General features: G+C 41.4%; 2 protein-coding genes across 4 annotated transcripts in view; both read left to right on the top strand.

The window, feature by feature from the left end:
- The window catches only part of fig4a (FIG4 phosphoinositide 5-phosphatase a), a 40,199-nt gene extending 37,155 nt beyond the window's left edge, over positions 1 to 3,044 (top strand). For all 3 annotated transcript variants that reach the window (XM_046372301.1, XM_046372303.1, XM_046372304.1), the window contains exon 24: positions 2,110 to 3,044. In XM_046372301.1, the coding sequence (XP_046228257.1) occupies positions 2,110 to 2,287 (178 nt within the window). In that variant the 3' untranslated portion in view covers positions 2,288 to 3,044. The remainder of the gene's footprint in view (positions 1 to 2,109) is intronic.
- Positions 3,045 to 7,914: 4,870 nt separating this feature from the next.
- On the top strand, positions 7,915 to 11,233 carry LOC124051083 (G-protein coupled receptor 6). Its single transcript, XM_046374133.1, has 2 exons — positions 7,915 to 8,192; positions 9,262 to 11,233. The coding sequence occupies exon 2, from the start codon at positions 9,286 to 9,288 to the stop codon at positions 10,291 to 10,293; it is 1,008 nt and encodes a 335-aa protein (XP_046230089.1). The 5' UTR covers positions 7,915 to 8,192; positions 9,262 to 9,285; the 3' UTR covers positions 10,294 to 11,233.
- Positions 11,234 to 12,127: the final 894 nt, after the last annotated feature.

Here is a 12,127-nt window from a genome sequence, read left to right as displayed (position 1 = left end):
TGTTGACCCATCAGGCATAGGCAAAGCTGAATCAATTGGTGGAGATAAAAGCGGACAGGATATGAATACTGTGGTGGATTCCTGTTGAGAAGCATCAGTGAGGTGCGGTGATTTCCCGTTTAAATTATAATTAGCTTTAAGGTCACCAGTCCAGATGAAGGGTCAGTTATTACTGACTTGAAAAGATCTGTTGCTTTCTTTAAAATATTCATGTGCAATTGAAACCCTTTGTGTTTCGCAGAGATTAGTTGTTTTTTTTTACGTTGTAATTATGATCACCTTTTCACTTTCTAACTTGGCAGTCGATTAATTTAGTCTTTGGAAATACAGTTTTAACTGTTAATTTTAACTAATTTGGAGATGCATGTTACCTTCACGGTCATATTTTCTGCTTTTCTCTAATAAACAAAATGCCCTATGCGGTGCTCATGTAATACTTGGCTATCGTGCCACTTCCCAGTCTGATGTACATTTCACGTCCATTTCTGCAAGTGTAACACTGAAGAAAGGAACCATTTTTTGCAGCTGGAGGATCTGTTGCTTTATTCTACATTTCACATCACCTGACATGTCAACAGTCACCATAAGTCAGCAGACAAGCCTTGACTTCTAATGTTCTAAATGTGCATTTGACTTTTTAAATTGTATGTAAAAGAGGTGAATATTTCTAAAAGGGCTCCATCGTCCATTCAGACCTTTGTGTCTTTATTCCAATCAATTTCCCTCTCCTTTGTATGCACATTGACATGCATTAGTCAAAAGAAGATAGATAGATACTTTATTGATCCCGAGAAAAATTCAAGTAAGCGTTTCATATATCCATTGTACACTCAAACTTAATGTTCTTTCGAATCTTTTCACCGGGACACATTACATATTAAATTACCTAACTCATAACTTAAAACTGAGGTCAGAATTGTGTTTAGAATGATCCATTTTGACTCCATTATTAACATACGTGCTTAAAGGCTGGAGCAGCTGTGCACTGCAGGAAGGTGCATCATTTCCAGTCACCTGTTTTTATGTACTTTTAAATCAAAGCAGAAACATTAAAAAAAAACAAAACCTTGAAATACCACAAAAAAAAGGTTTTATGCTTGGTTAAGGTGAAAAATGTGAGTTATCTATAGTAACAGCGTGTGATGGAAACTTTGAAAATAAACCATGACGTGCATGAAGCACGTGCCTTACACGTCCACTGAGGAGACTAAAAATAGCTGCAGACAAGAACATCAAATCTGTGTGCAGAGGTGAAGTAATTCTAACCTTCCTCAAATTAGTAAATGAAACAAACATACATTTCCATTGTGTTTTCTACATTGTTCTTTGCTGTTGGACTGGAGTTTTTTTCTAATTACACCCTCTTGATGGGCCCCTCCCCTCCCCTCTCCTCTCCGTCACCCCACTGAAGAATTAGCACGACTAGCTGTTCATCTCAATGAACTGACTCAGGTTGTCCCAGCCTCTCGTTCAGCCTGAGTCGATGCATCTTTCACTTTCAAGTTGGGGTTGCAGGTCTAGTTATAGCTTTGATTTACAATATGCTACTTATTTAGGATTCCCTTGCTGACTTTCATAATCAAATTCTGTTGTGTCCTTAGCACTGTCCTTAATCAAGGATCCTCATTTGAAATGCAGCCATGTGTCTGTGCAACCTCTCACTGTGGCCTCAGCTGCTGTTGAACCAGCTGACTGCGTTGTTGACCTGACAAGCACACAGTTGATAATCCATTTTTAAGATGATGACACATGCTTTTGGGTCTAGTTTCCCAGAAAGTGTGAGTAATTCTGCTGTAAAAGTGTCCATCTCTCCCGTCCTCGTGCTGTTTCCATTAACGTTCCCCCTAATGATGCTCTCTCTCTCTCTCTCTCTCCAGCAGATTTTCACTTGTTTTATCCTGTTGGTGGGATTCAAATGTTTTTCTACAGCTTGATGCATTTTTTTGACCTTTTGCAGACAATAGATAATAATCATTTCTCCCTGATGGTGTTTTTTCTAACACCACGTGATTTGTCTAAAATGAGTTCTTCTATACATCCATCGTGTGAACATGTTTACAACTGTCTGTCTTTTCCTCTCCTCTTCTTTGTCCCTCCCTCCCTCCCCAGAGAGCCAGTGTCCTCCTTCTCAGAGGACAGCGTCTACTCCGTTTCTCCTCCGCAGGTTGACAGAGACAGCCGCGATGAGTTTGACAGCCATGTGATGACAGGTCGGGGCCAGGTGAGGGTGCTGTGCAGGGACGACATGTTGCTCTACAGGGAGTACGTGAAGAACAGATACATGTGAGACACACAGACGAACAGGAAGTGGATCACTGGTACCAACATGCACAACCAGATTGTGATCCCCAGTAAGTCTGCAAGATTTGACATTGACTACTCATTAACTAAACACCTCATGGACTTATTTATTTATATTTTTGTCCTGGTTGGAGTAGACTGTTCATCGTGAAGATGTCCTTTATTTGGACTAAACTATGCGGGTTTATTTTTTTAAATAACTTCTATCCAGTTATGTCAGTTTTGTTTTTGTTTTTTTTTTTACTCATTCAGGCCTTAGCAGCCTGATATGCCTATATGGTGCTTTTTATTTGTTCTTTGTCTTTTTTTTTTTTTTTTCATTTTAATTCCAACTCTTTTAAGAAAGTTAATTTAAGTATAAGTACATTTCTAACATGGAAATTGTTTTGATTCTTAAATTGTTAATATTATGGCAGGCCCAAAGACTGACGATGACGACTGATTCTGTAACTTCCACCTCAGATGTGCTTTCGGTCTTATTCATTCTGTTAAACAAGATACAGCCCATTTAAGTTGTCGTTTTTAATTTAATTGCTCAGAATCAACATCAAGATCATAATATTTTGCACACTGTATTATGCAATTAGACTGAACCTGCATTTCACTGATACCTGGGGGTTTTAAACCCTGTTTTTAGTTTACAAAACGGCACACTGATTTTGCTTTGTATAAATGCATTTCTGATACGTCAGCTGATTATTGTGTACAACAGTTCGAAAGTAAAGGTTTATTTATTACTATGATGTGACGGATTGATTCCTATTTTCTACACTGCAGTTTTGACCGTCTGCACTCCTCTACTTTTGTCTGTGCTTTATTGTTCTCCAGTTTTTTATTTTCCTTACAGAGATTGAATATTAGTCCTGTCATGCAGCCCCTGTAATTTTCTTTCATTTCTCCTGCTCTCCTCTACCGTCTTACTCTCATTCCCTTTTCAACCATTATGCACCCCATTTGCTTTTGTTCTGTCTATCACACTTTCTCTTTTCTCCCTGCTCGCACTCACTCTTTTCGCACCCAGCTTTCGACAACAGGTGTCAAAAAATGGGACGTGTGATGAAGAGTTTGCCTTCCTTGTAATACACATTCACGTTCTTACTGATTGACCAATGGTTTCTGCATCAGTGCCTCGTGAGCCTGAGGACGAGGAGGTGGGGGTGCGGGTGCCTCAGCATGTGATGTATTAGACAAGGATAGGGGGATTAAAGAAGAATAACTATTAAAGACCAAATTAAGTCATGAGAGGATGGAGAAAATGGAACGTGTTTCGTTCCAGCTTCTGTTTTGTCAAACCTTGCAGTATTATCATTTTATTTAAGTGCTTGGAGGTAATCAGAGTGCACTATAGATATTTAGGATGTAGTCCAATGATAACACATCTCACCTAACATGGAGAGAACTTCTCACCTCTTAATCGGTGTGCTCCAGTCCCCACTTTTGACCCCCTTACAAGCCTCTTGTCTGACTCAGGAGGATTCTTCTGCACTGTTGGTGGTGAGCTTAATAAGACCACAGGGGAGGAATGGATCAAGTTATGCTGCTTTTGTTCTCTCACACAGGGTGTTTTCTTCGGTTTCTGGTGGTTCCTCGTAATGTCCAATATTATTCTGTGCCTTCACATGCTTTGCCTTCTAATCCCTAAAGCTCACCAGCAATCTAGAGGTCTCACAGAAGGCTATTTTTTTTTTTTTTTTTTGACAGTTCTCTCAGAGATGAGTTGTAAGACAGTTCAGGTGACAGTAGTTGTAAACTTTGTTAATGAGCAGAACGCTCCAGACCAAGGATTGGAAAACATAATCTTTTACTGAGAAACTAAGATAATTTACAAATTACAGAAATCCAAAAATGTTCAAACACAGAGTCACGTGAATCGGGTGAGTCCTACGACGAGTCCTGTGGTCAGGTGAGCGCTGGTGGTCTGGGGGTTTACATGAGGTAGATTCAACAATGTGAGGAAACAGGTAAGGTGTACAGGCAGGGAACACCTGGACTTGACAGCAGAGGTGATTCAGTGAACCTGGGCACAAAAGGTAAGTTGCCCCCCCTTACTTCCAGTGAAGGGAAATCTTAATACTTCAGCATACAAGACAATGCTATGCTTCCAACTTTGTAGCAACAGTTTGGTGAAGGCCCTTTTCTATTCCAGCATGACTGTGCCCCAGTGCACAAAGCAAAGTCCATAAAGACATGGCTGGATGAGTTTGTGGAAGACCTTGACTGGCCCACTCAGAGCCCTGACTTCAACCCCATCCAACACCTTTAGGATGAACTGGAACGGCCCCAAGGTAAAACTTTTTAGAACCCCCGTTTTGACTGTTAGATTACTGTGTTACACACTGTGAATGTAATTTAAAAAAATGTCTTTTTGGATGATATTTGTTCAGATTCATCCACCTGTGTTTACAACCACAGCTTAAATGTAGTGTTTAAATCTAATTTGACTAGGGTCATTAGCAGTCAGTACGTCTTCAGCAGATGTAATAATCATAAAATCGAGGCCACCGTGACATCAGCAGCGACAGAGGTACGGTACAGGAGGTCGCACACATTTATGAGATTGTGTGATCATTTTATTTTGTTACTCCCTTTGTTAGTCATCTGCTTATTTTGTTTCCCAGGAGGTGTGTGTGTAAAGTCTGTAAGTGTTCTTAGTGAATACAATTACTTATCCTGTATGGTAAGAAAAAGAAGAAGTAGACTTTTGAGGACACGTTTAGGTGTCTGTTCGACTGTCACAGACACATTTCATTACCATTTTCCACCAGTGCCTCCCCTGCTTTCTCTCTTTGTTTTATCCTGTGTCCCCTAAAATCTATATCCATGTCCTGTACTTAACAGTCTTCTGTCATTTGAGATTTCTTTTTGTTTCTTCATTCGTGGCCTTTCTCATTAGAAACATGCTTTGTTTTCCTGTGTAAATATCTCTGTAAGGGTATTGAGGTGCTTTTACTATACCATGGGTATATTTTTGTGTACCGGTACTTGAGTTTATGTGTGTACTCTCTTCAACATGAGAGCAGGCAGGGGGACTGTAGGTGGTTGGGGTTTGTCTCCTTGAAGGGAAAAGTGGTCTTTTATATAAGGTTCTGCTCCTCTCATGTTTTCATGTTTCTAATGGCAGGAGTCTCATTACAGTGAAACCTGTCGACACACTTGGGCGTGAATGAATAATCGCATGTAGTCACTGATATTTTTTTGGAAGTAGTTGTCACATAAATAGCAACAAGAATGTTTAATGTTTAGAAGCTGTTTATTTGTAAGGTAGTGGTTCTGTTTGGGTGGAAATTAAATTTGTTTCATTTAGTCTGTTTTAGAAAGCAACCAGAAATGATTTTGAGGTGTATTTTGGGCCTGTGTGTGGTTGTGTATATGCCTAGGTCTTTTATGAGTCACTAGGCACTGTCTTAATGAATGAAGACAACCCTCCAGCCCCTCATCCACTGACAAAAGGTGGACAAACAGCTGTTGCCTGGAAACCAAAACTGGTTACCATATTGCTATGCTGCTTTGAATCTCCCCCTGCCTCCCATTACTGCCTCTCAATATGCCATTCATTGTTATATGATATTTAATTGGTGCAACAGTTCTGGTAACCCTAAATATTACATTCTCTTAAAGTCAAGCCCTTTATCATTTAAGTAGCTGTATTAAACATTTTTAAATATATGCCCTAGTAATAAGTAACCTATAAATAACCTGCTTTAATTTATTTTACATCTGAAGCACAAACAATAAAGAGCACAAGAAGTCGGTCTGGGCCTCTGGAGAATAAATAATAGTTTCATACTAAAGCATTTTTTGGTAAATAAGAGCAGAAACAAAAAGTTAGTTAATCATGAGGAAAAAAAAGATGTGAATGTTCAAAATGTAGTAACGAGCACTATCAGTACATACTGGGTAGGCTATAACAAGATGTTTGTTCCTCAATGAACATCTACCCAGATGGTGAGCCTAGTGTGTACTGAGTCGTGGTGTGTGTCTGAGATACTGTAACTTGTTGCAGGCATTCAGCATGCACCCTGCTTTGAGACTGATCAGTCCGAGCCGGATCTGTTCCTGAAATACATACATGTACACGCAGTACTGTGGACGGTGCTGCACTGAGGTGGTTAATCTACCAGCCCCGGGAGATAGCTCACATGGTGTTGCATAGTGTATAGGATTTTTATGCGAACCTTCTCCCAGAGTGCATTAGCTTGTTAGCCAGTCCTTTGTTTCAGACCATCTGTCACGCCTACACCAGCTCCCTCTGTGTGTTTACAATGGCTCTAATTATTTCTGTCTGCTCTCGCTGTTACTTACTATTACTTTCTTTCATCGCCAACAAACACTAGTCATTTTGACTTGCTAAAGACAAGTGTAACATTAGTTAAACCTGTTAACCTTCTGTTTAGTTGGGCCATAGTTAGTTAATGATATAAATTGCAACTGTGCTTTAATCTGCTGCAGGACAAGTCAAAATGTCTGCCTAGAGTGTGATCTGTAATGATATTTGATGCTAATTAACAGTCACTACATGCTAAGTCTCCGTCTTTAGGTGCACAGCTCTGCAGGGAGCTAAGCTAATACCTTCAGTAAGGGCTTAAGACAGGATATCTTTTGGGCCCATTCATTGTGCATACTAGGAAGCCGGCTTAGGTAGGCAGGGTTAGTGGTTTCATGTTAAGATTTTATATATAATATATCTGTGTTCAAACCATCTAGGTGTGTGTGTGGTATCTCTGCTTATGCATACTTTCAGGCTCTGCAGCCGTTCCTGGATTTTACTGATACTGGCTTAATATTAAACTACCATAAATATACTTCCCTCATCTAACTGTCACATATCTACTAGCTTTCACCACTGGTTCAGCATCTTAGCATGCTAATATTTGCTAATATGCCAATTCACATCAGACATGAATTGATTTGTCAAGATAATCCAGTCTGATCCAAACGGGTGAGGAGACTGATCAGCATTGCCTTAGGGGGGCACCATGAAACAGCATGTAGACCATCAAGAGGCACCAGGACTCCCCGGCGAAACCACACTTTAAACTGGGTGAAATTAGGAGGCGTTTAAGACAAGCTGACTCACTCCGCCTGTGAAACTCTGAGACACACTATACCTTTAATTTGTTAACTTAGAGAACACAGGGCTGACTTTCCAGCAAACTCAGGCTTGTTAACAGTTATGATACTCATGTCTGTTTAAAGGCTCACATCAGCACTGATTAGCTTTTTTTTAAATTTATTTTTAATTGAATTTTGGGTGATGCCAATGGCAGATCCTCTCCACCTAGGCTATCCAGTGTGAAACTCAGCAGCACCAGGATGACACCCGGGACCTTGTATGTTGGCCTTTGGACCAGTTCCTCCACAGTTTGCCTGAGACCAAACTTCATGAGGCCACACGTTCTCGGGATAGACGGGCAGCCTGGCAGGAGATACCGAAGTTTCATTTTCTTAGTGAAGAAGCGTTGACACACACAGGAACAGTGATAACAGGGAGAGAGAGAGAGAAAGAGACGGTCTTTTATCTCTCTCTCCCCCTCCCCCTCTCAGTCTCCCCCCTCCCCCCTGACGTCAGTCGGCTTTAAAGCTCTCTTCGCGTGTCTCCGGTCGGATCCCCTCTTGTCCTCCTCCTCCTGCTCCTCCTCCTCCTCCTCCTCACGTTCACCTTCCTCACCGAGCTGAACACCGGCCAATGCTTCACACCACCCCTGCCTTGGGTGTCTGTCCCATGCGTGGGAAGCACAACAAAATCAAGGGCTTCACTTGAGAGAGTCCAAAGGAGCGAGGAAAAGGGGGATAATCTCTGAATCCTTTTTGTTTTGATATTTTCTCCCGCTCGTCGGACGAGGGGCTCTGATTTCAGCGAAACTGTCAGCTCAAACCGTTCTGTCACGGAGGTAGGTATTCTAAACTGGGATTGGGAAATGATGAAAAAACTGGTTAGAAATGTTTTATTTTAATTAGTTAATAATAATTAAAAAAACTCATTGGACGATCCTAATAGACGATTAAAGTAATACTATGATATCATTTAGAAAAATAAGTTGTCGAATATTCTTTTTAATATATATATAAAGGCTATATATTTCTTAGTCGACAAAAATAGAAATAATTCTATAGATACTGAGAATTAGAGTATTACAAATCATTTGTAGAAAGCAGCAGACAGGAAACTTATGATATGAACGATGTTTTGTTTGTCGGTACTTAGTTTACTTCTGTGATTTCAGCACCGCGGACAGCTCCTGCACCTTTTCCTGCTTCACATTTCCAATAAGTTTGACAGGGAAAATCCACCCTAAAACTAGATTTACAGTGTGGCATGCTGGTAGTTTGGGACGATTAACGCCATGAATCCAGGCGTTAAAAGCTGATCTCATCATTTGTGTTGTCAACACAGAGGTTTGCCTGAGATATTACATCCCAAATTAGTTTTAAACTGACAGCTGGACTTTTGCATGTGAAATACAAAATTGATTTGTTTCAGTATTAACTCACGACGACAGATTTGAAGATGAACCCATTTCCCATCTAGAAAGTCTATTTCTGTGCTGTGCAACTCAAATTCATAAATTGAAAGGGAGCTGTGCACTAGAAAAATGGCAAAAATCTGTTCCAGGGTGGATGTTTCTTGTTGCTTCTGCATCACTTTTTTTATGGCTGACTATAGTCTGAGGCTACAACTGCTTTATTCTTTTAAATTTATCGTGCTGCAACTATTGATATAAATTCTGCATCCTTCATATGAATTTTTGCATTGGGCACTTTGGTGTTTTAGAGAGTAAGTAGATTTATAGGTTCCTTTAAATTTCACTTCTAGGAAATAGCAAGCAAACAACCTGCTCATATGTCAGTTAGCAAGAAGCTGAAACTTGAATAACTCTGTTGCTGCTGTCATGTAACAACTCTGACTTTTGACATCCTTAAAACAAGCATTCAGTCTACTTGTTCTTCTGCTGCCTACAGGACAAAAGGACAACAGCTGGAGATATGAACGAGTCGCTGGTGGTGAACGACTCCTCTGCGAGCCATGTGGCTGGAGAAGCTCTCCCATGGATGGAGACTGATTCTCCAGAGCACAATAGCAGCCTGGAGTTCTCCACTGCCTCGTTAGATTTCCCTATCAACCCGTGGGACATCATGCTCTGCATATCAGGCACTGTCATCGCCTGTGAAAACGCCATAGTGGTAGCAATCATCTTCTACACGCCAACACTAAGGACTCCCATGTTTGTGCTGATTGGCAGCCTGGCCACGGCAGACCTGCTGGCCGGCATGGGATTAATCCTGAACTTTGTGTTTCAATATGTGATCTCCTCTGAGACGATCAGCCTCATCACGGTTGGCTTTCTGGTGGCCTCCTTCACTGCATCCATCAGCAGCCTTTTGGCCATAACTGTGGACCGTTACTTCTCGCTCTACAACGCTCTGACATACTTCTCAGAGAAGACGCTGCAGTACGTACACCTGATGTTAGTGGGGACGTGGGGAGTGTCTCTGTTCCTGGGCTTGCTGCCGGTGCTCGGCTGGAACTGCCTGGACGAGCCTGCCTCCTGCAGCATCGTTCGCCCTTTGACCCGGAGCAACATCACGCTGCTGGCCACCTCCTTTTTTGCCATCTTTGTGCTCATGCTTACTCTCTACTTCAAGATATGTAAGATTGTGTGCCACCACGCCCACCAGATTGCTCTCCAACAGCACTTTTTTGCCACGTCACATTATGTGGCCACTAAGAAGGGGGTCTCCACTTTGGCCATCATCTTGGGGACTTTTGGCGCCAGCTGGCTGCCTTTCGCCATCTACTGTCTGGTAGGCGAGCGGGAGTATCCATCAGTGTACACCTATGCCACCCTGCTGCCAGCCACATACAATTCAATGATCAACCCTATCATCTACGCCTATAGGAACACAGAGATCCAGCGTTCCATCTACATGCTTCTCTGCGGCTGCTTTCAGGCCAACAAGGCATATCGGTCCAGGTCGCCCAGTGAAGTCTAAAAAAAGGGCACAAGGTCTCTTTTTGTGTGAGCATCAAGTGTGTGTGTGTGTGTGTGTGTGTTAGTGTGTGAGAAAAGCGAGAGCAAAAAGACAAACCATTCTGTGACCGTTGACAATCTGCTTACAACTGACAGCGAATGCTTTACAAAGACAAACTGGGGTGTGTCTCCCATGCGTTCTGTATCCGCACTTTACTATGTCTCGACACAAGATCAGATGAGATCCTGGAGATGCTGTGAACAAGAAACTTCTGTGAAAAAGATGAAACAAACCTGTGAATGTACTTAAATGAGAAAATGAATGGAAAATCTTGCACTTTAGTCTGTGTTTTTTTGTTTTGTTTTGTTTTGTTTTTTTGAAATGCCAAAGCAGTATTGTATAGCCCTTACCGTGTTTAAACATGTGAACCTGTGAGTACCGTGTGCCATTTTTCTATTTTGTATGGTATTGTCTTTGTTGTACATTTTCTACAAGAAGAATAAAGGAATAAAATCCAGCTGTGGCTCCGTCACGTGTATTTACTGTAGCACGTTTCTTTCGAGGAGTCCTTGTGTTACACCTGACTTGTTCTTGTTTTATTTATTTCCACTTCAAATTGTTCCAGCCTCTTCCTCTGGAGCGCAGATGGGTCTGTTTGAAGAGACTAATGGTGTATTGAGAAAGCAAGTACCTTGCCCCGGAAAATAGCTTCAATTTACACCTAGACACATTTGAATCCTGTTTGCTCAGTTTGTGCATGGTGTGTGTGTGTGTGTGTGTGTGTGTGTGTGAGAGAAAGAGAGAGAGAGAGAGAAACAGAAGGAGGGGGAGTGAATGAGACTAACAGATATAGATACTACAAACGTGTGAAAACATGTGCTATGTAGTCAGGTGTGCTTTGCAGTTTGGATGTGCTCCCCCTCTGAATAGGTGGCTATAATGTACACAACTAGTGAGGCTGCAGATGTCAATTTTCTTCTTGCAATTTACCATCCATGTAACCCTCGTCTTGACCTTCTTTATCTTGGTATATTGTTGCATTGATAAGATAATGATGCACTCATAAGCACAAACATGAAAAATGTTGTTTGGATTGTTGCGCTATAATTATGATTCAGGAGTGAAGCAGCCACACGCATGTACACGTGCCTGTGACAGTGTGAGAGGAGTGATGATAATAAGTCTGTATGCTCTCCCTGTCAGCTGCTGCTAAGACTCTGGATGAGCCTGGCAGCCTCAGCAGCCACAAACAGCAGTTTATCTGCCAGACTGTTTAGACAGGTACTGGTTTAGGGGATCAGCGTGCCACATGGGGACGAGGAGACTGCTGACCTGCCAGCATGTTTGAATACATGAGCAGATATCTCCTCCTCGTAAAAGTTTTTACACGCCGAGCTATTAGTGCTTTTATAAACTAAGACCAGTGCAAAACCGTAAATGTTCAATAAAATATATTTTCGGAATTAGAGATTATATAAACTCATAATCACATGTCAGTAACTAATGACTAATATGTATTAATTATCATGTAAAATGAAATGGCAGAAAAAAATGTTTGATTCTTGGATGAGAAAAATGGATGAGAGAAGATGTTTTGACATGGAGGAAGTAGGAAAGATTAGTGACTGGCTAAATTCCATTTAGTTGCTTCAGTTTCAACAGTCTGATATTACTAACTGGAACACCTGAACAGGGAAAGACCGGGAAAACCACAGTGAACATGACTCGAATGCGTGACTCGGAGAGCAGGTATTGATGAATAGACTCACGGTCTTTAATAGTCCGAAAAGGTTGGGTACACAGGGGATCGCAAAAGGCAAACAAATCCAGGAAAGAGACAAATTGGCACAGAGTG

This window comes from Scatophagus argus, chromosome 19, assembly GCF_020382885.2.
Source record: "Scatophagus argus isolate fScaArg1 chromosome 19, fScaArg1.pri, whole genome shotgun sequence".
NCBI classification, from domain to species: Eukaryota; Metazoa; Chordata; class Actinopteri; family Scatophagidae; genus Scatophagus; species Scatophagus argus.
This window is presented reverse-complemented; position numbering and strand designations above follow the sequence as displayed.

Coding starts and splice junctions, on each gene's coding strand:
- LOC124051083 (XM_046374133.1), top strand. CDS start 9,286: ATGAACGAGTCGCTGGTGGTGAACGACTCCTCTGCGAGCCATGTGGCT.